The sequence below is a fragment of the Scyliorhinus canicula genome, chromosome 3, assembly GCF_902713615.1.
Source record: "Scyliorhinus canicula chromosome 3, sScyCan1.1, whole genome shotgun sequence".
NCBI lineage: Eukaryota > Metazoa > Chordata > Chondrichthyes > Carcharhiniformes > Scyliorhinidae > Scyliorhinus > Scyliorhinus canicula.
Window position 1 is genome coordinate 91,092,613 of NC_052148.1, and position 25,856 is coordinate 91,118,468.

Below are 25,856 nucleotides of genomic sequence, written 5' to 3' on the forward strand. Positions count from 1 at the left end.
CAGATAACTTCTGTGTGTGTGTGGGTGTATGTGAATAGTTTGACAAAACAAGATTTGAACCTAGTGTACATATTCCAATGAGAGATTTGATTAACATGTCTTGTAGTCATTAGTGTAGAATAAGTAATCGAATTTTTGATCCTTCATCTCTGAAACCTTTGACACATTTCAAGTTAGTAGAAACCAACAAGAGATGATTGTTATTTCATCCTGCAGAGGGAGATTTGAGTGTATTTCGAGTGTGATTGGCTAGTTAACGGTTTTGATTATCTTGAGAGATTTACTATTAATTAAAGTCCAGTACATTGCATTTTTAATGCCTTCCTTCCCCTCTACGATGATATAGTGCAATGTCTCGATTAGTGATATCTTGGCACCAATCAGGGGCGAAATTCTCCGACCCCCAGCAGGGTCGGAGAATCGCCTGCGGCCGCCAGAAATCCCGCCCCCGCTGTGGCAGAGATTCTCGCCACCCGGGAAGTGGCGGCGGCGGAATCTCACCACTCCGATCGGAGAGGCCCCTGCGGTGATTCTCCGGCCCAGATGGGCCGAAGACCCGCCGCTGGGAGGCCTCTCCCGCCGCCGAGGTTTAAACCACCTCTGGAATGGCGGGATCAGCGGCGCGAGCGGGCCCCGGGGTCCTGGGGGGGGCGGGGGGGCGATCGAACCCGGGGGGTGCCCCCACGGTGGCCTGGCCCGCGATCGGGACCCCCGCTCAGACTCCGGGACAGTGCCCTGGCTGCACTATTTCTCCTTCCGCGGCCGCCATGGCGGAAGCGGAAGAGAAACCCACATCGCGCATGCGCAGGCAGTGATGTCAGCGGCCAGTGCATGCGCCGACCGGCGAAAGCCTTTCGGCCAGCCCCGCTGCCGGGGGCGCCGGTTCTTTGCGCCAGTCTTCTGGTGCCAACCGCTCCGGCGCGGGGCTGGCCCCCAAAGGTGGGGAGAATTCCCCACCTTTGGGGAGGCCCGACCCCTGAGTGGTTGGCGCCACTCCCCTACTCTGGGACCCTCCGTCACGCCGGGTAGGGGAGAATGCCGCCCCAGATCTGCCTGGGGCAATATGATAGGGTGAATTCCCCATCAGCGTGTTTCTTGCAGCGCGCGGTCACTGGCAGCGCAATTCTGTGTTCCCGCCGTCAGCCAATGAGCTTTCCCATTGTAGCCACCCCACGCTGTCGGCAAACCCGCAGGCGGGGCTGTGCTGTCGGTGGAACGGAGAATCCCACCGGTGGAGAATTCATCCCTACATGTTGCCAGCACTAATTAAAACAATCCTCATAGAATCAAATGTTCCTAAAATGTTTCCTTTTGTTTCACTTACAGATCCACAATGATGAAGTCTTTCCAATTTCACATCTTAGAATGACAATAACATTCCCATATGTATCTCCTGCGAATAATACTCTTCTATATTTGACTGGATTGACGTTTTCTTCTGTAAGTTACTATTTTATAGTTTGATGTTTTGATTTGCTTTTTCAGTCAGCACCGTGAATACGGTGGATAAGGTGCCTGAATGCTATAGATTTTCACTCTAAAACTTAAAATGATATTTGATTGGACAGTTATCAAAGAACACTAGGGATTATTCAGTAATCTGTGTTCCCAGCCTCACTTAATAGAAGCATAGATCAGAGAATCTGAATAAAAGTCCTGGAACTTATCACTGATCTGCATCACAGTGGAATGGTTTATCTCAGCGCTCCCATCTGCAGATTCGTGATACTGGATTTTCTTTTTTGTCTGTCCTTTTCCTGACATTTCATTTTGTCATCATTAAAAACCTGCCATAAATGTTAATACACAACAGTAAAATACAATAATGATCGGACAGCACGGTGGCACAGTATTAGTCCTGCTGCCGAGGTTCCAGGTTCAATCCCGGCTCTGGGTCACTGTCCGTGTGGAGTTTGCACATTCTCCCCGTGTTTGTGTGTTTCACCCCCACAATCAAAAAAGATGTGCAGGCTAGTTAGATTGGCCATGCTAAATTGCCCCTTAATTGGAAAAAATGAATTGGGTACACTAAATTTTTAAAAATACAAAAATGATAATAAAGAGAAAATTGATTACAAACAACTAATCTTGCTAATGAGGTGATAATGCAGAGAGGTGAATCTCAACATTGTCTTCTGAAGAAATTAGAGGCAAAATTCCAATGCCCAGACAATCCAACATAATACATTCTTGGGGTGGCTAGGAATCCCAATAGAAGGGGAACCACCTCAGTTGTTACCAATGAATCCTTTCACATTTCAAAAACTGTAAGGAGGGGAATACTTATAAATTCCCTTATGTTCGGGCAAACATCGCTTACAAATCAGTAGATAGTATAAGCAGTAATTAGATTTCTATTACTAACAAATAGTGATGCACAGAAAGATTTCCCTCTCCATTAGCAGAAGCTCCTAGTTTCAATTTCAAATCTTGGGCTGGATTCTTTGACCCCCTGCCGGGTCGGAGAATCGCCGGGGGACGGCGTGAATCCCGCCCCGGCCGTCTCCCGAAGACTCCGGCACCAGAGATTCGGCAGGGGCGGGAATCGCGCCGCGCCTGTCGGCGGAACCCCCCCCCCCCAGCAATTCTCCGGCCCGCGATGGGCCGAAGTCCCCCCGCTGTCATGCCGGTCCCGCCGGCGGGAATCAAACCGCCTACCTTACCGGCGGGACCAGGTGGCGCAAGCGGGCTCCGGGATCCTGGGGGGGCACGGGGCGATCTGGCCCCAGGAGGTGCCCCCACGGTGGCCTGGCCCGCGATCGGGCCAGTGCCGTAGGGGCACTCCTTTCCTTCCGCATTCACAATGGCGGAGGCAGAAGTGACCCCCTCCCCCTGTGCATGTGCGGGGATGACGTCAGCAGCCGCTGACACTACGGTGCATGCGCGGACTGCCGCCGGCTGGCGAAGTCCCTTCAGCCCTGGCTGGCGTGGCGCCAAAGGCCATTCCCGTCGGTCGGCAGGATGCCAACCACTCCGGCGCGGGTCTAGCCCCTCAAGGTTAGGGCTTGGCCCCTAAAGGTGTGGAGACTTCCGCACCTTCGGGGCGGCCCGAACTCGGAGTAGTTCACGCCACTCCATCCCGCCGGGACACCGCGTCCCGCCGGGTAGGGGAGAATCCCGGCCCTTGTCTCTCAATTGCTCTGACCCTTTAGTATGACTACAGTTTCAGCATCTGACGTTTGGCGTTAATCTTCCTGTAACCCTTAATGTCTGCAGCAATTTAGCCAACCTGCCTAGCCCTGCCTCTTCATTTTAAAGTCTGTATCAAGCTTAATTGCCTCCAGTGCATTTGCAACACTTTTGTCCTAATCCTTGTCTTTTTTTCTCACTTTGTTTATCTGGTGGTAAGTGTTAGGCAATAAGACCAGGGGCGATATTCTCCGACCACCAGCAGGGTCGGAGAATCGCCTGGGGCCGCCTAAAATTCCGCCCCCGCCGTGGCAGAGATTCTCCGCCACCCGGGAAGAGGCGGTGGCAGGAATCTCGCCACGCCGATTGGCGAGGCCCCTGCGGTGATTCTCCGGCCCGGATGGGCCGAAGTCCCGCCGCTGGGAGGCCTCTCCCACCGCCGAGGTTTGAACCACCTCTGTAACGGCGGGATCAGCGGCGCGGGCAGGCCCCGGGGTCCTGGGGGGGCGGGGGCGATCGAACCCCGGGGGGTGCCCCCACGGTGGCCTGGCCCGCGATCGGGGCCCCTCGCTCAGACTCCGGGCCAGTGCCCTGGGTGCGCTATTTCTCTTCCATGGCCGCCACGGCCTCCGCCATGGCGGAAGCGGAAGAGAAACCCACATCGCGCATGCGCTGGTGGTGACGTCAGCGGCAGCTGGCCACTGACGTCACTGCCGGCGCATGCGCCGACCGGCGAAAGCCTTTCGGCCAGCCCCGCTGCCGGGGGCGCCGGTTTTTTGCGCCAGTCTTCTGGTGCCAACCGCTCCGGCGCGGGGCTGGCCCCCAAAGGTGGGGAGTATTCCCCAACTTTGGGGAGGCCCGACCCCTGAGTGGTTGGCGCCACTCCCCTACGCCGGGAGCCTCCGTCACGCCGAGTAGGGGAGAATCCAGCCCCAGATCAGAGTATTTTCACCATGCATTTGTTCCAAAACAATGCATGAATCATTTGATGGCATTGCTGTGCTTTAAGGTCAAGTAGGCCACAAAGGATTCTATACACTCCTATCAACTATTTTTTCCAAAAAAAGCTAATACATAATATTGATAACTCAAAAATGGCCCAGGTATGTAAAGTAATAAGTTGGTAACTGAAACTGTCAATGGGCCATAGGTTTTTGATTACTTAAACTGCACACATTCCAAAGTTGAACTAGAAGAAGGAACACATTTGTATTTATATATTGCCTTTCATGTCCTCAATGTCTCAACGTGCTTTAAAGTCAATGGATTACTTTTGAGTATCTAATCCGTGTTAGTTTATAGAAAACAATCAATTACCCCACAACAAAGTTCTACAAGGAGCCATGAGACCGAATAAAACGTTAACTTCAAAAACGGTTTCATGAGATTTTATGTCTACCTGAAGAGGCCTCAGTTTATTATCTCATTTTAAAAATATCACTTCTTACAATCCCGCACTCTGTAGAGCACTGCACTGTCATGTTAGAATCATAGAATTTACAGTGCAGGAGGAGGCCATTCGGCCCATCGAGTTTGCACTGGCTCTTGGAAAGAGCACCTTACCCAAGCCCACACCACCCTATCCCCATAAACCAGTAACCCCGCTCAACCAACAGGCAGAAAGACAAAGCTCAGTCTAATAATCTTATCCAAGATAAAGGTACCAAGGCCATCAGTCGGTAATTTTGTGGAGGAGTATAGTTGCAAGATTCCAAAGCCCTCTTTTTCCATCAATTAGATCAGTCTATGACTCTCCCTGCAACCACCACTGGGTGAGGAACTATGATGGTGTAGTGGTGGGAAGGGACTAGCTTGATGGCAGGACAGAAATTGAGGGGAAGAGGATGAGGTGCAAGTCGACCATGCCATCCAGGCCTGCCCCCTTTTTCATCAGTATCCCACCTGGAGGATAGTTCAACTCAGCATGTCTGAATGATGAACTTACCCCCTTCAAACACTGGACTGGTTCTATTTCTGACATCATCTATTGTGTTCAGAAGACCATACGATGTAGGAGCCATCAGGCAGACAAGCAGGCAACGCGAGCCATCGGGTCTGTGCCACCATTCAATGAGGTTGTGACTGATCTGATATGATAATCCTCAACTCCACTTTCGTCCTTTATCCCCATAACCTTTGATTCCCACTCTGAATAAACTATGTCTATCTCAGCCTTGAACATACTTAACAACCCAACCTCTACAGCCCTCTGTAATAAAAAATTCCATCAATTTACTACCCTTTAAGAGAAGAAATGTCTCCTCATATCTGCCTTAAATGGGTGATCCCTTACTCTGAGATTATGCCCTCTGGTCTGAGATTCTCCCACAAAGGGAAACATTATCTCCGCATATACCCTGTCAAACCCCCTGAGAATCCTACGGGCTGGATTCTTCGGCCGTGACCGCCGCAAGATCGCCATGAATGGGACACGGACCATGTAACGGTCCATTGACTTGGGCAGGAATGTCCGATTGCTGGACAAGCGTGGCTGGAGAACCTGCCCGACATGTCTCAATAAGATTATCTCTCATTGGTCTAGTTCTAATGATTTAGGCTCAGCCTACTCAACCTCTCCTGTTAGAAAGTCCCTGCATACCCAAGATCAACCTTGTGAACCTTCAATGGACTGCCTCCAATGCCAGTATATATTTTCTTAAATGAGGGAACCAAAACTGTTCACAGTATCCCTGGTGTAGTCTGACTAGTGCCTTGTAAAGTTTCACCAGGACTTCCCTATTTTTATACTCAATTCCCTTTGACATAAGAGCGGACATTTCATTAGTCTTCCCAGTTACCTGCTGAACATGCATGCTAACTTTTTCTGATTTATGCATGGGGACCCCCAAATTCCTCTGTGCTGCAGCTTTCTGCAGTCTTTCTCCATTTAAATAATATTCAGTTTCTTTATTCTTCCCACCAAAGTGCATAATGTTTAATTTCCCTACATTAGATTCTATCTGCCGAGTATTTGCTAACTGACCCAAACTGTCTATATCCCTCTATAAATTCTTTGTGTTCTCTCTCACCACTTGCTTTACCACAATTTTTTGTTATCTCACGATTGAGATTATATAATATATTTTTTGTTGTTTATTTATATACAGTCGGCAATAGATTGCGGATGATGAAAGCAAAATGCAGCAGTTATTGGAAATTAGAAATAAAAGCAGAAAATTCTGGAAATAATCAGCAAGTTAGGCACACCTGTGGTGAGAAGCTCTTTCTACAGATGCTACCTGACTGACTGAGTGTATTTCCAGCATTTTCTGTTTTCACTTAATAATAATAGCTTATTGTCACGAGTAGGCTTCAATGAAGTTACTGTGAAAAGCCCTAGTCGCCACATTCCGGCGCCTGTTTGGGGAGGCCGGTACGGGAATTGAACCCGCGCTGCTGGCCTTGTTCTACATTACAAGCCAGCGATTTAGCCCATTGTGCTAAACCAGCCCACTTCAGGCCTCACATGCGCATTTTGCTGAAAACTGCCAAAGAAGAAAACATTCACCTCCATCTGAATGAATTGGATTTAAACCTGTATCCCTCTAGCAAAAGTAAAATGCTGTAAGACACTCTTGTACCCTGTTCTACAGCCTTACACCAGAACATTCCACAAGTGTGTTTGCTAGCCCATAATTCCCCTGGCATTTTTTCAACTCAAGAGTTTCGGGCATCAACAACAAGGGCAGTATTTAGTGCCCACCTTAATTGCCCTTGAGAAGGTGACAGGGAGCCACATTCTTACTTCTGTAGTTTCTGTAGTGTAAGTACAGCCACAATGCTATTAGGGAGGAAGCTCCAGGATTCTGACCTGACATCAGTGAAGGAGCAGTGACATAGTTCCAAGTCATGATGGACTGTTGCTTGGAGGGGGATTTACATGTGTTGATATTCCAGTCTGCTTGGCCTACTAGGTGATAGAGAGTTGGAAGGTACCTTGATGAGTTGTTTACTGCACCTCATATGCACTTAAATGTAGGCGGTATGATCATATATGAAATGAAAATTGATAAGGTGGTAAGTAATGAGGAGGATAGCCGTCAGCTGCAAGAGGATATCAATGGACTGGTCAAGTGGGCAGAGCTGTGTCAGATGGAATTCAACCCGGAAAACTGTGAGGTAATGCACTTGGGGAGGGCTGACAAGACAACGGATTGCACTATGAATGGTGGAACCCTGGGAAAGTACTGAAGATCAGAGAGAACTTGGAGTGCATATTCATAGATCCCTGAGGGTAAGAGGACAAGTAAATAAAGGTTAAGGAAACATATTGCATACTTGCCTTTATTAGCCGAGGCATAGACGACTTGAGCAGGAAGGTCATGCTGAAACTGTAAAATGCTGATGAGGGCACACCTGGAGTACATGTGCAGTTCTGGGGCGAAATTCTCCAACCCCACGCAGGGTCGGAGAATCGCCTGGTGGCGCCTAAAATCCCGCCCCCGCCGTGGCAGAAATTCTCCGCCACCCGAGAAGTGGCGGGGGCAGGAATCTCGCCCCGCCGATCGGAGAGGCCCCTGCGGCGATTCTCCGGCCCGGATGGGCCGATGTCCCGCTGCTGGGAGGCCTCTCCCGCCGCCGAGGTTTAAACCACCTCTGGAACGGCGGGCACAGCGGCGCGAGCGGGCCCCGGGATCCTGGGGGAGTGGGGGGGCGATCGAACTCCAGGGGGTGCCCCCACGGTGGCCTGGCCCGCGATCGGGGCCCCCCGCTCAGACTGCGGGGCAGTGCCGTGGGGGCACTCTTTCTCCTTCCGCGCCGCCACGGCCTCCACCATGGCGGAAGCGGAAGAGAACCCCGCATCGCGCATGCGCCGGCAGTGACATCGGCGGCCAGCAGCCGGCGAAAGCCTTTCGGCCAGCCCCGCACCGGGGGCGCAGGTTTTTTGCGCCAGTCTTCTGGTGCTAACCGCTCCGGCGCGGGGCTGGCCCCCAAAGGTGGGGAGAATTCCCCACCTTTGGGGAGGCGCGACCCCTGAGTGGTTGGCGCCACTTCCCTACTCCGGGATCCTCCGTCATGCCGGGTAGGGGCGAATGCCGCCCCTGGTCACCACATTATAAAGATATGGGCCGAAATTCTCCGAACGAGACAAAGTGCCGACGCCAGAGTGAAAACCGGAGTGTTTCACACCGGCTTTGGAGGCCGCTCCTCGCCCCCTATTCTCCTACCCCCAGGGGGCTAGGAGCGGCGCCGCGTCAATTTCGCGCGCTGGGCCTTGGAGCCGCATCAAAGAGGCGGCATGTAAATGACACGGCCGGCGGCGCTTAAATGACATCACCCGTGCATGCGCAGGTTGGCCGGCAACAAGCCCGCATGCGCGGTTGCCGTCCTCCCCGCGGGCGCCCCGCAAGACATGTCGGAGTGATCTTGCGGGGTGACGGAGGAAAAAGAGTGGGTCCTTTAGAGACGCCGGCCTGCCGATTGGTGGGCACCGATCGCGGGCCAGACCCCTACAGAGCACCCCTCTGGTAGAAGGCTAAGAAGGGTGTTGAGGAGAAACATTTTAATCCGGAGGCTGTTAGGAGTCTGGAACTCACTGCCTAAAAGGGTGGTTGACTCAGAAACTCTCGTAACATTAAAAAATTCAACTGGCCTCCTTCTGTGCTGTAAACATCTATGAATCTATATGGTACATACTATAACCATACTGTGCTAGTGCTGGAGGGAGTGAATGTTTAAGTTGGTGGATGTGATGCCGATCAAGCTGGCTGCTTTTTCCTGGATACTGTTTCTGGAGCTGCACTTATCCAGTCAAGTAGAGGGTATTTCATCACACTCCTGATTTATGCCTTGTGGACAGGCTTTGGGGAGTCAGTAGGTGAGTCACTCATCACAGAATTTCCAGCCTCTGATCTTTACTTGAGTCACAATATTTACGTGGCTGGTTCAGTTGTTTCTGTATTTAATTTAATGTGCAGTAAAATTACAGGCCAACTGCAGAAATCTCACCATTGTCTCTATCCTTTCACACATTAATTGTGCTTTCACAATTCTGAAACCTTTGCAGGGTGATTTACAGTTTTAGCGATGTAATTACTGTTTATGCGTAATCCGGTGTTATCTCCCACAGGGATTTTAGTCAGTTCAAAATGTATCTGTATTAAGCTGGATTTATTTATGTATTTCCTTTCCATCTGGCAGAATAATACAGTTAGCTGTCACGACACACAATTCATGGATCCCCTGAAGATACAGTCTGAAAACCATCACAAACCATCTGCAGAGGAAGAGCATCTCGTAAAGACAGTTGGGGTAATTACAGCTGTGTCAGATTTTGTGTACTTACAGACAGCGTACATTATGTACAGTACTGGATTAACAGCACAGAGATTGTGATTTAAATATTATCTTGCAATACCCGACCACGCTGACAAATTGAGTTCAAAGCTCTTGTATTTTGTGAGCTGATGACTGGAATAAATATGATCATGAAGCAAGATTGAAAGAAATCGGTTCACTAATGTTCACTAATTAGAGAAGAGAACCTGGTGCTCCTGATGTGGTAGCACGATTCCTTTAAGGGACAGGCTTAATGGACCACATGGCTGGCTTGGGTCAATAGTGCAGGGGCACACGTACCCCAGCCAATAGAGCGTTTACGCAGGGCCCTGGGAGCAAGACCCTGGTCAGTGTAGACCTTGGAGCCGATAAGACCAGACCTGTTGTGTTCTGTGCCTGTTATATAACGGCCTTTGCCTTTCATCAGTAAACCCCATTGTTAACAGGTTGCCTTCAGCGTATCTCTCGAGCTACCACGTTGGCAGTGAGGTAAAGGGTTCGATGGCAACCTACAGTATGTCATGATTTGAGGGCGAAGGAAGGAGCACTTGGAAAAAGAAAGTAGGACCAACGAAAGTCAGGAACCATTAAAAAATGTGACTGCAAATGGCCACCATCAATAAACTATATCCATGTGACGGAGGGGCTGAATACTGGAGTCAGTACATCCAACGGCTCTACCATTTTTTGACCGCAAACAGGATTACACGGGAAGACAAACAGAAGGTGAAATTTCTAACACTTTTCAGGCCCCAAATGTATTAGCTAATTAGGAATCTCACGGCCCCACAGGCACCCAACCCAAAGACCTTTTATCAGGTAGTTAAGTTGGTCAAAGAACACTTCAACCCAAGATCCTCGATTATCCTCCAATGCTATAAATTTAACTCTGCAGCGAGACACCATGAAGAATCCATCCCAAGCTACATAGCCAGGCTTCAACGGCTCATTGAACTCTGCAAGTTCAGAACCACACTTCGCAACTTTTGTGTGGCAGGCTGATTTGTGGGATGCATAACCTCCATATCCAAAAGAAACTCTTGGCTGAAACCCCCATAGCTTTTGAAAAAGTAACAGAGATCGCTCAGGGGACAGAGTGCTCCATTAATGGTACCACTAAGCTACAAAGCGTGGTTGAAGAGGTGGTTGATCAAGTATAAATGGTATGGCCACGAGGTGCGTGGCAGGATCGACAGCAGCAGAGAACCAGCCATGGTCCTGGGGACTGGACCAGAGTCAAAGGACTGGGGAAAAAGTTGAGGTGTCGACCCAAGTTAGAAGTGAAGTGCTTCCATTGTTTCCGATAAAATCCATGAGGTCACATTCAAGCACATTGCTGCGCTAGGCAAAGTGCACCAATGCAAAACAAAACAGCAAAAGCAGTCCAAAGCATGACTGACATTAGTGGACTAGAAGAGCTCTGAAGAGGAGCATGTGACGCATCAGTTGAATGCAATCCAGTTGAATAAGACGGTCCCAATTGTAATTGTCCCTAGGGTAAACGGCAAACCCCTCAAAATGGAAGTTCACACCGGGACTGTGGTGACCGTTGTGAGAAAATAGACTTTCAAGTCTGAATTGTAAGGAGAGGCTGGATAGGCTGGGACTTTATTCCCTGGAGTGTAATAGGCTTATAGAGGTCTATACAATAATGAGGAGCATGGATAAGATAGATAGTCAACATATTTTCCCAAAGGTCAAGAACGAGTCTAGAACTAGGGGTCTAGAACTAGAGAGCCAAGAGGGAACTTAAGGTGAGAGGGGCGAGATACAAAAGAGACCAGAGGGGAAATTTCTCCACACAGAGGGTGATGCGCATCTGGAACGGTATGCCAGAGGCAATGGTAGAGGCAGGACCAATTTTGTCTTTTAAAAGCAGTTAGACAGTTACATGGACAGGTGGGTATAGAGGGATATGGACCAAATGCGGGCAAGTGGGACTAGCTTAGTGATAGAAACTTGGCAGCATGGACAAGCTGGGCCGAATGACCTGCTACAAACACCTATGACTCGAAGTGTTTGCACTTTCTTCCCGTGTCTGCGTGGGTTTCCTCCACGTGCTCCAGTTTCCTCCCACAGTCCAAAGATGTGCAGATCGGGTAAATTGGCCAAGCTAAATTTCACCTTAGTGTCCAAAGATGTGCAGGTTAGGTGGGGTTAAATGGATACGGGGATAGGCAGGGGAGATGACTTAGATAGGGTACAAGGTCAGTGTAGACTCCATGGGCTGAAATGGCCTCCTTCTGCACTGGAGGGAATCTGTGGATTCTAAGTATATCGTGATGGAAGTCAGCCTTTAGGTTTGAACAGCACCACAACCCAGCTTTCCACTTACACTAGGGAAACCTTTAAATTCTTGGAACTAGTAACATACTAGTGGTGTATGAAGAACAAGTGGCCAATCTGCTCATGGTTGTTGTGGAAGGATACAGCCCCATCCTGATGGGAAGAGGTTGGTTACAGAAGATTAGATTCAATTGACTGGGGGCGCGATCTAATGAAAAAAATAGTCCATTCTGGGCAGGATTAGACATAGACATAGAATTTACAGTGCAGAAGGAGGCCATTTGGCCCATCGAGACTGCACCGGCTCTTTGAAAGAGCACCCTACCCAAGCCCACACCTCCACTCTATCCCCATAACCCAGTAACCCCACCCAACATTAAGGGCAATTTTGAACACTAAGGGCAATTTAGCATGGCCAATCCACCTAACCTGCACATCTTTGGACTGTGGGAGGAAACCTGAACACCCGGAGGAAACCCACGCACACACGGCGAGAACGTGCAGACTCCGCACAGACAGTGAACCAAGCCGGGAATCGAACCTGGGACCCTGGGGTTGTGAAGCAATTGTGCTAACCACCATGCTACCGTGCTGCCCTAAAGCAGAGTCCCCATTATCTAACGACACTCTTTACTTTATTTTCGGGCCTCAGCTGAGGCCGCAATCAGTTGCAGTTGGCACTACCACGCTGCCAGACTGTCAGGGCCAAGGCACTTGGGTGGCATCATCAGTGCCAGGATACCATCCTGCCCAGAGTCCAACCACCTGGGGGCCTCCGAGAACCTGGGAGACCCCCCTCAAGTGCCATTCCACCTGTCCCCGTTTATGAGGACCAATACTAAACGGTGCTTAGCTGGGGTCTCCCAGGCAAAGGGACTTAATCCCAATGCCTTGTGTAGATCAAGATAATGCATATTAAAGTGAGACTAGCTGCTACTTTAATATGCAAATTTACCAAATACAGATCCCACCCATTGTGGGCGGGATCCAAAAAGCAATGTCTCGCGAGATGTAATGAGCCAGGTAAAGCTCACAAGAGGCCTCTTACATGATTTACCGGCCTCATCGTGCCCTGAGTAGGGTGCAATGTGGCCATTAGGTCACGTGCTGGAAGTCTTTTAAAATTCCAACAATGTCCTTCAAGATGTCCTGAAGAGATCTGAGGACATTTTTCCACAAAGTACTGGGCCAAATCAAGGAGGTCAAAGACAAAATCTATGTCAACCCAGATTCGACGCCCAAGTTATTTAGGGCCAGACCAATGCCCTATACCCTGTATCAGAAGTCAAAGCTGAGTTTAAGAGAATGGAAGAGTTTGGCATTATCAGACCTATTCAATTCTCTGAGAGGGCATCCTGTACCATCAATAGCACTGGGCCTTACTACTGGCAGCCTACAACTATGCTTTCCAGCACCGGCCGAGCATGCAGATTGTCCATGCAGGCACATTGAGCTGGCTCCTCCTGCCAAAGAGCATCCCACCTCCACCAATATCTCAGGGGATCGCATTGGCTTTGACGTCTTAAAAACCTTGCCAGTGTCAGCAGTACACATAACTGGACACAGAGAGACCCCATACTATTAAAAATAACAGAATGATACAGACTAAGTGGAGCATTGAGAAATCTGAGCAATTATTGCCCTATTTTACCCTTCAGGATGAATTGACCAGCGGGATGGTGTGATCTTATGGGGATCACGAGTAGTTGTTCTGCCTCCATGGGGCTGGGCTGGTTTAGCACACTGGACTAAATCGCTGGCTTTTAAAGCAGCCGAGGCAGGCCAGCAGGACGGTTGAATTCCCGTACGAGCCTCCCCGAACAGCCGCCGGAATGTGGCGACTAGGGGCTTTTTACAATAACTTCATTGAAGCCTACTTGTGACAATAAGCGATTTTCGTTTCATTTTTTTCCCAGTCAGGGACCTTTCTTACAAGAGTTGCATCATGCCCACCCAGGCCAGGCAAAGATGAAGATGCTAGCATGCAGCTATATCTGGTGGCCAGGCATTAAGAAAGCCATTGAAGAATTGGTACAACAGTGCCACCCATTTCAAACACAGCAGTCTCTGCCTATGTCGGCCAGTCTCCATCCTTGGGACTGGCCAGGTCACGTGTGGACTCGGGTCTACATTGACTTCTCATGCCCTTTCTTGGGCAGGATGTTTTTAGTTTTGGTGGATGCCCACTCTAAGTGGCTGTTTATACAGGAGATGAGTGCCACCACCTCGGCAGCCATGGTGGATGCTTTGCGCCGAGTCTTCGCCATTCATGGACTTCCAGAGTCCATCATGTCTGACAAGGCACCCCTATTACAGGTGATGACTTTCAGTATTTCATCCAATTCAATGGCATACAACACAGGAGGATGGCCCCGAACCATACTATGGCTAAAGATTTAGCCAAGAGAGCTATTTAGACATTAAAGAATGGAATACAGAAAGTCTGACAAATCGCTATGCCAACAATAGGGCAGCACGGTAGCATGGTGGTTAGCACAAATGCTTCACAGCTCCAGGGTCCCAGGTTCGATTCCCGGCTGGGTCACTGTCTGTGTGGAGTCAGCACGTCCTCCCCGTGTGTGCGTGGGTTTCCTCCGGGTGCTCCGGTTTCCTCCCACAGTCCAAAGATGTGCGGGTTAGGTGGATTGGCCATGCTAAATTGCCCGTAGTGTCCTAAAAAGTAAGGTTAAAGGGGGGGTTGTTGGGTTACGGGTATAGGGTGGATACGTGGGTTTGAGTAGGGTGATCATTGCTCGGCACAACATCGAGGGCCGAAGGGCCTGTTCTGTGCTGTACTGTTCTATGTTCTATGTTCTAATTGGCCAATGATTTGTTGTTCAATTCAACCCCTCCACACCACCATGTGTGTCACACCTGCTGAAAGCTCATGGGATGTTGGCTCAGAACCCTTTTGGATCTTGTGTTTCCTAATTTGGCAAAGAGGGTGGAGGCACATCAGGCCTCCCAGCAAATTCAATCAGGTGCGCAGAGGTGCGACAGGTCATTCCAGGCGGGAGACTCAGTTTCTGTTCATTACTTCACCTGGTGTCTGCCTTGGTTAGCTGGATGGATTGTGGCCCAGTAAGGGCCTGTGTCATAAGTGATCATTGTAAATGGCAGGACTGTCAAAAATCACATCGATCTCTTGAGGAGTCAGGAGAGTGACGACCTCCAATTTGTTATTGACACTCCTGTAAACGTTTCTAAGCAAAACGGGCTGAGGACTCCTGAATCAGCCAGCTGTATTTGTGGAAGTCAGCGAGGCCAGCCCTCCTGTCTGTGAGGCAGTGCCTCCTAAAGTGTCACCGGCTGCTGACAACTTGACTACCTCGAAAGATACCAAGCCTGTGGGCAAACTGAGGAGGTCTGGGGGAAGTCGGAAGTCTCTAGACCGATTGACTTTTTGATGGACTCTGTTTCCCCCGTTGCCTTTTGTCATGTGTATAAATTCTGTACATACATTTTTGGGAGAATGTTATAAGGGACTTAAGGGTGGGGGGAGAGATGTTGGAGCGCTCCCCCTCTAAGTGGGAGGGCTTGATGGACCACGTCACTGGTTCAGGAGCTCGTGAAGCCCAGTCTGCAGGGAGTTTGAGCGGGGCCTTGGGAGCCGGACCCCTGTCAGTGTGGACCCCAGAGCTGAAGTGACCAGACCTGTTCTCTTGAGTTCTGTGCCTGTTACTTAACTGCCTTTGCCTTTCATCAATAAATCCTTTGTTAACTGTTGGAAGACTCCAGTGTATGTCTCGAGCTACCACACAAATAATCTGCCTGGTTGTATGCTCACAATAAATATTTTTCATTCTTGTGTGATGTGTACATTTTTACATTTTTGTGTTTATGTATACGTACTGTGTGCAGATAAGGGTAAAGCTCTGTCTGTGTTTGATCAGGGTTCATCAAAGGCAAGGTTGTTATATCAGATTTTCTGCAGGGGTTAAGGGATGGAAGATTGAAGGTGTCATCTTGTTGTATTTGGTAATGAGATCTTATGATGTATATTGACTTCTTAGTAAACAGTAGATTTGAAATTTGCATTTGAGGATAAGTGTTGAAATTACTGTGTAGCTGTTGCATTTCAAAGAAAGTTCAAAGGTGACAAAGAGCATTTTCATGAAGTGGTAGATTTGTGAGTAAAGAGGAACACGCATCTTAAATTTTATTTCTACCAAAATAGTGTTTAAATTGGAAAATTAAAGGTTTTAATATTTGGGAATCTGAGTTTTCAGAAACATTTGAAGGCAATGGAGGAATGATGAAGGTGATGGAAATGGTATTGATGACAACAGGGCTTCGACCACAGGGAGTTGCTGTGGGGACGTCATCCTGGAAGACAACTTCACGAGTAGGCTTCAATGAAGTTACTGTGAAAAGCCCCTAGCTCCGCCACATTCCGGGCGCCTGTCCGGGAGGCTGGTACGGGAATCGTAACCGTGCTGCTGGCCATGCTGGTCCTGCTTATAACAAGCCGCGATTTAGCCTGGTGTGTTTGGAATGTGTGGAAAAACTGTGAAAGTCTTTTCACTTGTAGATAAACAACTCGGGGGGTGGGGGGGGGGGGGGGTTATTTGTCCCTGAGGCAACATAGATTTGATGTCTTCACTTGAAAAAATACCTATAAACCCCATGAAATTATTCTTCCGAAATCGTTGATTGTGTTCTCGTTTAAAATGAAAGAAGTTTCTTGGTTGGTTAACAAGTTTCCCGATTTTATGGTATAAGTCTATGCGGGGCTGGGCAGCGATGGTGGCGCAGTGGGTATAGCCCTGATGCCTCCAGGCGCAGATGGTCCCAGGTCGATCCCGGCTCTCGGGTCACTGTCCGTGGGAGAGTTGTGCACAGTTCTCCCGTGTCCCTGCGTGGGTTTCCGCCCCACACCCAAAGATGTGCAAGGCTAGGTGGATTGGCCACGCTAAATTGCCCCTTAATTGGAAAAAATTAATTGGGTACTCTAAACTTATTTTTAAAAAAAAGAATCTATGAGGGCTGTTGCCAAAAAGCTGATTTTATTGTGTGCCTTTGAGAAGACATTTGGGAGTTATTTTGTAAACTTCTTTCTAACTATGTATCTTTTATATTTAAGTTTTATTTATTTTTTTTAATTAATTTTACGGAATGTGGTTTGGTTCGCATTTATTGCCCATCCCAAATTGCCCTTGAGAAGGTGAGCCAGCTTCTTGAACCACTGCAGTCACTGTGGTGTAGACACATCCACAGTGCTGTTAGGGAGGGAGTTCCAGGATTTGACCCAGCGACAGTGAAGGACTGGCATTATATTTCCAAGTTAAGCTGGTGAGTGATTTGGAGGATTACTTCCAGGTGGTGGTGTTTCTCGGTGTCTGCTGTCCTTCGAGATTCTAAATATTTTAATTTTTCAAATCTTAAAAGTCAGCATTTGGAGTCTGTGCTTTTTATAATTGGCCCTCCTCATTTTCTACAATACAAAAAAGAACTGCAATCTGATGAGATGGACTTTAATCTGGGATCTGTCCAGTAGAGCTTTAAGATCACCTGTAGTGATAAATGCATTGGTGCAAAGCCAACTTTTATTCTCCATTCTTAGTTGCCCCCGATCGGTTGAAAGTAGACCTTCTTCTTGAACTGCTGCTGTACATGTTGTGAAGGTCTCAGACAATGCTGTTGAGTGGATTTACTCTTGGGCCCAAATTGGGGTGTGGGTGGTCTTGAGTCAGAGCCACCATCCGACCTGACTCACCCAAACTACCCCTGAATGTCTGACCACCTGCCTCCCCCACCCCTACCCCAATCCAACCTCCCTGCCATGAGCTCTCCTGACCACCCTTGACCCTCCTACCTGACCCTCACCATACACACCATTATCCGACTCACCACCCAACCCAGCCCCTGACCCAGCACTCCCCTACCTCCCCAAACCCCCCCTGCAGCCCTCCCCCACCCCTCCCCCCCTCCCCACAGACACCCTGACCCAACTCCCACAGATCCCCCAAACCCAACCTGACACAACCTTCCTGATCACCATTCACTTGGACACTCATCTTCTCCCTAACCTGTCAATTTCACTGGACCCTTTAAATAGCCCTTTAAAGCCACCTGCTTTACTGAAGCCAGTGGAATAAATAAAAGGGGGGCGTGGCCTCACTGAGCTCTCTGGTGCTGGACTGTGCTGTGGCCTGCAGGAACTCTTTCACTGCAGGTCCCAAGCAGCTCTGACTAGCAGAGGTTTGAATGAACTTTTCCAGTGTAGGCAAATGTGCTTTAAAATATTGCCATTCCAGCGAGACTTCACCTTCCGATGCTGGGTGTAACTTATTTCCCATTATGAATTCTAAAGTCGTCAACACCTTTTGAACTTGCCTCTAAAGTGGTTCCCGATTCCAGATTAGTTTCTTCCATAGTTCACGACTTCTCTGAGGTGCCATGAACCATGACTCCGAGCAACATGGGCCCATTCTATGGGAATAGAGGGGGAGTGTCAGGGGTGGCACTGTGGTGCAGTGGCTAGCATTGCTGCCTCACTTTGCCGAGGACCTGGTTTCAATCCCACCCCAGGCCACGGTCCGTGTGGAGTTTGCACATTCTCCCCATGTTTGCGTGGGTCTCGCCCCCACAACCCAAAGAAGTGCAGGATAGGGGGACTGGCCACGCTAAATTTGTCCCTTCATTGGAAAATATTTGGAAGATCTAAAAAAAAATTTAAAAGAGGGGGGTGTCTAAAATGCTCAACCCACATGTGGTAGGCAAAGGCGGGATTGATGCATTATACCATTCTGACACAGATGGTGGCTTGATAATCAAGCTCTTGATGTCAATTGAGGTAGCCCAGCAAGCAATTCAATTGCAAAAACATTCGTCACTACCCACTGAGGGCATCGATAGATGTGATAATGTCAACAAGGTCCACATGCTGAGAGTAAAAAAAGCACAGCATGGGAGTATTGACATAGTTATAATTCAAAGTGACTTCATATGATTAGAAATAGAAAGTTGTACTTTTACATACTTCTCTTTCTAATGGATAGCTATACCAAAGAATGGTTATTCACTGACATTTACCAATTCATTGACAATGGCATTTTCAACATTTTCCAACAGATTTGTAAAAGTAATGCAGGATGTGCCAACTTCTTCTGCACAATAGCTCCATCAAGTCTGATCCAATTTAATATGTCATTAAGAATATGGAAACCTTCTTTTGTTAAAGTAAGTGAAGTGGATTTACTGGTCTCAAAGTTTACAAAAACAAAAGTAGAATTAATATTTCTGCCAGCATTTCCGCTGTGGTCTTTATTTTATACAAACCACCCTCTGTCTAGGAAATAAAGGGATGAAAAATAACCGTATTAAAAAATGAGATAAAGAAAATGTGTTAATGACTTAAGAAGCTGAGAGGTTTGTCTCACAGACATACGGACTGAATGGGATGGGTTGAGTATTAAAACTGAAAATGAAACCACAAAACTATTTCTATAAAGTAACTTACTCAAACCATTTCTTATATCAAACAGATTTCATTAAACAATTCATTTATCAACCTTCTTTCACACTGTTATTTTAATTAACAATTTTAATCCCACAACATGAATACAAATACCTAAATTCATACAAAATTATGATACTCAAAAACATTATTTGATTTCAAAAAATATTCTTTTAACAATGAACTTACTTTCATTTGTTTTGCTTGACTCTAGTTTAATTCAGTTTATGAATTTTACTCAATGATTTGTACTCTATGACATCTACTAATCATTTCCACATCTTCAGCGTCACCAAAACCTTCAAGAATAAAATCTACTCTTTGTTAATACTCTGAATATTTCATTATTATTGTCAAATGCAACATCCACATTATCACTCTCTACATCTATATTTTCAGTGTCACTGTCTGCATTTTAAATGTCTGAAGCATTAAATATTTCATCATCAACCACATTAGAAGTTTTGCCTTGAGCCAAAATAAATAAATTCTTTGGTAATCATACTTAGCAGTTACATTTCCTGATTTATTTCAAGAAGTGTTTTGTTTATGTTACTTAAGGGTGTCAATCGTACTTTACCATCTACGCAACACATTAAAGGTGGCTCTTTTTTGTACCACAGTATTCATATACTCCTGGTCTGCTGCCAATAATATTTTCTGGCGCTGACTTATAATTCTGATGACTGACATCGATAAAGTAGATAGGAAGGTACATTTCCCCTCAGTGGAGGTGTCAATAACTAGGGGACAGAGATTTAAGGGAATGGGCAGGAGGTTTAGAGGAGATGTGAGGAAAAGCTTCTTCTCCCGGAGGGTAATGGGTCTCTCGAGCTCACTTTTTGAAAGGGCGGTAAAGGTGGGAACTCTCACAACTTTTAAGAAGTATTTAAATGAGCTCTTGAAATGCCATTTCATACAGGGCCAAGTGCTGGAAAATGGGATTAGAATAATTAGGTGCTTGATGGTCAGTGCGGAAGTAATGGGTGGAAGGGCTTCTTTCTGGCTGTAAAATTCTATGACTCTATGGTCCAACTATTTTTTTTATTCACTCATCCTCTGAAGAAAGGTTAGATAGGCTTGAGTTGTTTACGTTAGAGCAGAGAATACTGAGGGGCGACCTGATTGAGGTGTACATGATTATGAAGGACATGAACAAGGTGGATAGGGAGCAGTTGTTTTCCTTAGTTGAAAAGTCCATCACGAGGGGGCGCCTCCCTTCAAGATGAGGGGCAGGAGGTTTAGGGGGGATGTGAAGGAAAGCAGAGGGTTATTATGGTCTGGAATGCACTGCCTGGGAGAATGGTAGAGGTGGGTTGCCTCACATCCTTTAAAAAGTACATGGATAAGAATCATAATATTCAAGGCTATGGGCCAAGTGCTGGCAAATGGGATTAGGAGGTAGGTCAAGTATTTTTCATGTGACGGTGCAGACCTAATAAGCTGAAGGGCCTCTTCGGCACTGTATTTTCTGTGACTCTGTCTTAGGTGAAAGTTTCCTTTGTGTCTTGGTCTCTCGCTTGCAGCATCGATTCTTCTATCATTCTGTCATTCTGTGTCTTCTTGCTCTAGCTTCTTCATCATCCCTATCTCCAATTGCTGCCTGCCGTCATCTGTCAATTTTTTTTTTGCCTTTTTGCTCTGACCTTTTCACCTTCCCTGGCTATGCCTGCTGCGGCCTGTCACTTTTCTTTACCAAGTGCAGTGTCTCAGAACATCACTTTCATGAAACAAATAAAATATTGGAAAACAACAAATGAAATATGATAAATTGGGGATCTATGATGTAAACTTCTTGGAATGTATGGTGAGGGTTGTTTAAAGCATGCCTGAGTTATGGTGTTAACAGAAACACACAAAGATAGGACCATGGGATCCCCTGCTGGGAGGGCAAAGCCCCCACCATCAGTCTTTGGTCAAATGCATTATCTCACCAAGTGTGGTTGAGATTAGCCCAAGGATCTTAGAGGGGATTACCAACAATCAGACAGACAGACATTTTGGTTTCATATACATAGATTTTGTTTACTTTTCTATTTCTCTTATCACAGCCTCTTATGCTTCGATGCCTTTAATAGGAAGTTAAGATGTTGTATATTATATTCCCTCCTTAGCAGGCTGGTTAGAGATTTCTTACTTCAGAGAATTATTCTTCATCCCTAGCTAAGCTTCTATTCCCTAACAGCTTCAAGATGAAGCATTCTGTTCTTGGCAGATCTCTCTTGCAACAATCAGGATCAAATCAAATCCAAAACACAAACTAACTGAAACTGGGAAAATTCAAGTTAATTTGGACAAGCTTAATCGCTTTATTTTTAAACAACACAGTGAGCTACGTTTCTGGTTTCTCTACATCACTAAAACTTCCTCACCCTACCTCTGTAATATTGCTCGCCTCTACCTCTGTTTCAACTCCGATAGCTGTCAAAACCATCATCCATGCCTGTGTCACCTCTAGATTTGAATATTCCAATACTTTACTGGTTGGCCTTCCATCCTCTGTCCTCCATAAACCACCTCATCCAGGGTTCTGTAGAAAGGTAACAACCTGGAACATTGGCAGGCATTCCCTCTGAAAGGGATACATCCCAAGCCTCCCTGAGCACGCAGCAGGACCGCATTGGCAATATTCCACTAGCAGCATCTTTGTCACTGGGTGGGCCTTAAAGATGCCATGCTGGCTCTCCATGCTGTCAGCCCAGTCAGAGGACTAGCTGCTCTGCAACCTCAGCAATACCACTACAATAAAACAAGACACCCAAACTTGTAAATGGAATATATTTGATTATTCTGAGACATAATCAATTTATTTTTGTTATTGCAGGCACGTTTTAATTCAATAGGCTTAGACATAACTGCTACACTCACAATTAAAGAATCACCACTAGTCATACTGAACAAAGAATGGAAAAGAACGACGGTGAGTGGTTACCTTCTTATTGAATTACTACTTATAGCCTCTCAGCATTAGGGTTTTGACACTAACCAGCTCTCACCAAAGACCAGTATCTGTCACAACCTCAAGAAAAGAGCCACTTCCACAGAAATGAAACAGTGTGTGTAGCATTTTCCCTAGGCTTCTATGGTTCTCCCACTGAAGTTATAATGGATGTGTGGGAAAATCCCTAGAGAAATCCCCCTCTGGATACAATCAGCTATGTTTAATTCCGGAGACATCGGGATGGTATTTTTGAGGAAGAATGATTAAGGGGCATAAAAATCGAATATAAGTTGGAAATTTTGGAACTGGCCAACCAATTCGTGTCGATTTTCAAAAGCCCAGCATCCTTCAATCACATCTCAATTCAAGTGATGACGAAGTATGCAGAGCTAAAGATTTAGGTTACTCACGATGTTCAGAACTCTTAGCTTAATTTGCCCAAATGCTAATGAAAAGCTTATAATTTGCAGATTACTTTAACTGTGTCAAAAGAATCCCATGGCGGTGTTCCAATCTGGGTGATTATACTGAGTGTTCTTGCTGGTCTGCTGCTTCTATCACTTGTAATATTCGCACTGTGGATGGTAAGTCAATCTTGTATTATACTCAAATAATATTGCAAACCCCCACCAACACCACCACCACCTTTACAACAAAATGAAGGGTCTAGCCTCCCACACAATTTTCCTTCGATCTTGACATGTGGTTTGAATTCCACTTGGAATTGTAATCGGATCTCTCTTCTGCTAACTTGTGGTCTGATCTGGGTTGGGATGGTTTCCCACTAGTTATGAGTGATCCAGGTCCAACTACGGTAGGTTTTTTCAACACAACACTCCTTTATTTGCAACATTGTGCATTCTCGGCTTCTAGGTAAGTACATCTCACTCATGTTCAGATTACTGCATCATCACTTCACGAGACTGCTAATGTCACCGTTACATTATGATACACCTCAACATCTCATTAGCATTCTGATGAACACATTATTCTACACATCTCTTCCTCTTATGATCCCTTCCTGGGACCACCCAATGGCAGAAAAACGGCATACAAACACTGGATCAGGAGAGTGTAGCATTTAAAAATACAAAAAGTTAAAAATATAAATAATAGCAGTCAAGGCCACGTGCACAACATAAATACTGATGCTTGTTGTTACAGTTCGTACTTGAGTTTTAATGTCTTGCAAAGGCTGTTCGTGTACAGGGTTTGGATGTGATCATAAGACCATAGGAAATAGGAACAGGAGGAGGCCATTCTGCTCTTCGAGCCTGCTCCACCATTTAATAAGATCACGGCTGATCTAACGCTCACTAAGTCCACTTTCCTGCCTTCTCTCTGTCACTCTTAATTCCCCTACTGATTAGAAATTGTCGATCTCAGCCTTGAGAATATTCAAGGACTCGACCTCCACAGCTTCCTGGTGTAAAGAATCCCAAAGATATACCACTCTTTGAGGGAAGAAATTCTTCCTCATAAATGAGCACCCCTTATTCTGCCATGAATGGAATCATCCTCCCAAAATCAACCCTGTCTAACCCCCTAAGAATCTTCTATGTTTCAATCGTGTTACCTCTCATTCTTCTGAACGCACTTAATCTTTTCTCAATAGGACTGATCTGCAATGGATTATAGAACATAGAACATAGAACAGTACAGCACAGAACAGGCCCTTCGGCCCTCAATGTTGTGCCGAGCCATGATCACCCCACTCAAACCCACGTATCCACCCTATACCCGTAACCCAACAACCCCCCCCCCCCCCCCCTAACCTTACTTTTATTAGCACACTACGGGCAATTTAGCATGGCCAATCCACCTAACCCGCACATCTTTGGACTGTGGGAGGAAACCGGAGCACCCGGAGGAAACCCACGCACACAGGGGGAGGACGTGCAGACTCCACACAGACAGTGACCCAGCCGGGAATCGAACCTGGGACCCTGGAGCTGTGAAGCATTTATGCTAACCACCATGCTACCCTGCTGCCCCGAAAAATAATAAAATGTAACATTTATAACAAAATGTAACATGTAATTATAGGGCTGGATTGAGTGAGGTGGAGGGATGTATGTGACCCATGGAGTGAGTTGGAGGGTTCTAGAGATCGGGCGGCAATAAAAATGGCACCCGATCTCTTCCTGCACTGGCAAAGGGAGCTCCTTTGTGCAGGAAATGCGACTTGAGTGTGGCCTCGGTGGGGCTTTTCTCACTGAGGCCCCGAAATGAAACAGTGACCCGTGAAATAGCGGGATCTTTATCGGCACTGCGAGCACTGAGAAAGACCCGGCTAAATACGCGGGATTCGGTTTCATTTCCGTTAAATTGCGCCTTATGAAAAGGGCAGAGGATGCAACAACCTGCAGATGTCAGCATATTTTTATTTTATTTTTAATTGTCCACTACAGGGCCCAGGTTCCTTAACTAAAAATAAGACACTCGCATCAAAGTGAAATCCAACTTTTGGCTGAAGATATCTACTTATTAAATTCTAATGAAGTATTATAAATATTGTTTTCAATATGATTGCAAACTTTGTGTTACTTGCAGGCTGGATTTTTCAGAAGGCCTTTAAAAGAAAAGATGTGAAAGTTCACAAATTGATATTGAAAGCTCAGCAAACAAAGGCTTTGTACTTTGCAACATGCCAGCTGCTTCACAGGAGAAACGATAAAATAATGTAAAATAATGTTCATGATGAAAGTATTTTGCAGGTGCATGAAGAAAAATTGTTATCCGAAATCTCTTCATTTGTGAATACTGTGTATATATTTAACGTTTTACTAAAAACATATTTATATATTTGAAACTATTTGTTTGAAATTTTTCTAAAGGACTATGCATTATTCAAACATTAGTTTAGGTACCGTACAGATTCAACTGTCTTCATTTGAGTTTGTCACGTTAATTATAGCAGATAATTGTCACTGTCCATTTTGCTGATCTTTATAAAGATAATGCTTGCCTTTCCCAGTGAATGGAGATTTTTCTGGGTATTATCATATTTAAAGATCCTGTTCATTTTCTGTCTTGTAACTCTATATGTTGGCATATGCTTTTTACATTTGTAGGTTTAAAACTATTGCCATACAATTTGCAATATCCACAGGCAACAGAAGCATGTATTTCTTTTGAATAGATTTCTTTTTAATGGCAGCTGAATATGGCCTTGCAGATATATGGTAGGAGGTGTACATATTTCAAATTTGCCAACCAGATTACATTGAGAAAAGAGGTAATCAATTGGATATATGATTACAAGAAAATTGTATATAATAAGAACAATGTGCATTAATACTGAAGAACAGAAGACAAGAACAGACATTGAGGTACTGAATGTTCCATGTGTTGGATAAAACGGCTTCTGCTGAAATGCTTTCCTCAAAAAGGGATGACATTAGAGGTCACGTGATTTGGAGGTCACGTGACTATGGTTACCCACAGTCGACACATTGCCAATGCACAAAGAGAATTCTCCAAACAGCCCCTCTTTTATAAAAAGGAATAAAAACGCATTGTATGCACTACCATTTGGAGTCACAAATTATCCTCTTACACCTTCATTAAGAAAGTCCTCACCCGCAAGGGGAAAATTGTTCATTCTCGTCTGTCTCACTTTCATCTGTCTCGCACAGGCATTGCACACATGCTGGCTAAAATGTTCAGACCTTCCAATGATCTGTGTGCAGGTTGTTGTTAGTTGTTCATCTGGTGCTTGCAGGTTCTTGGTGTGACATTGCCAGTCTGGGGAATGTTGTT

The 25,856-nt window shown here is 46.3% G+C and overlaps 1 protein-coding gene across 1 annotated transcript in view; it reads left to right on the top strand.

The window, feature by feature from the left end:
- Nucleotides 1-25,626, top strand: part of itga1 (integrin, alpha 1) — a 253,566-nt gene extending 227,940 nt beyond the window's left edge. Inside the window, exons 26-31 of the mRNA XM_038790877.1 lie at nucleotides 1,327-1,440; nucleotides 9,271-9,381; nucleotides 18,769-18,876; nucleotides 21,978-22,073; nucleotides 22,565-22,678; nucleotides 24,648-25,626. Coding sequence (XP_038646805.1) covers nucleotides 1,327-1,440; nucleotides 9,271-9,381; nucleotides 18,769-18,876; nucleotides 21,978-22,073; nucleotides 22,565-22,678; nucleotides 24,648-24,686 — 582 coding nt within the window. The 3' untranslated portion in view covers nucleotides 24,687-25,626. The remainder of the gene's footprint in view (nucleotides 1-1,326; nucleotides 1,441-9,270; nucleotides 9,382-18,768; nucleotides 18,877-21,977; nucleotides 22,074-22,564; nucleotides 22,679-24,647) is intronic.
- Nucleotides 25,627-25,856: the final 230 nt, after the last annotated feature.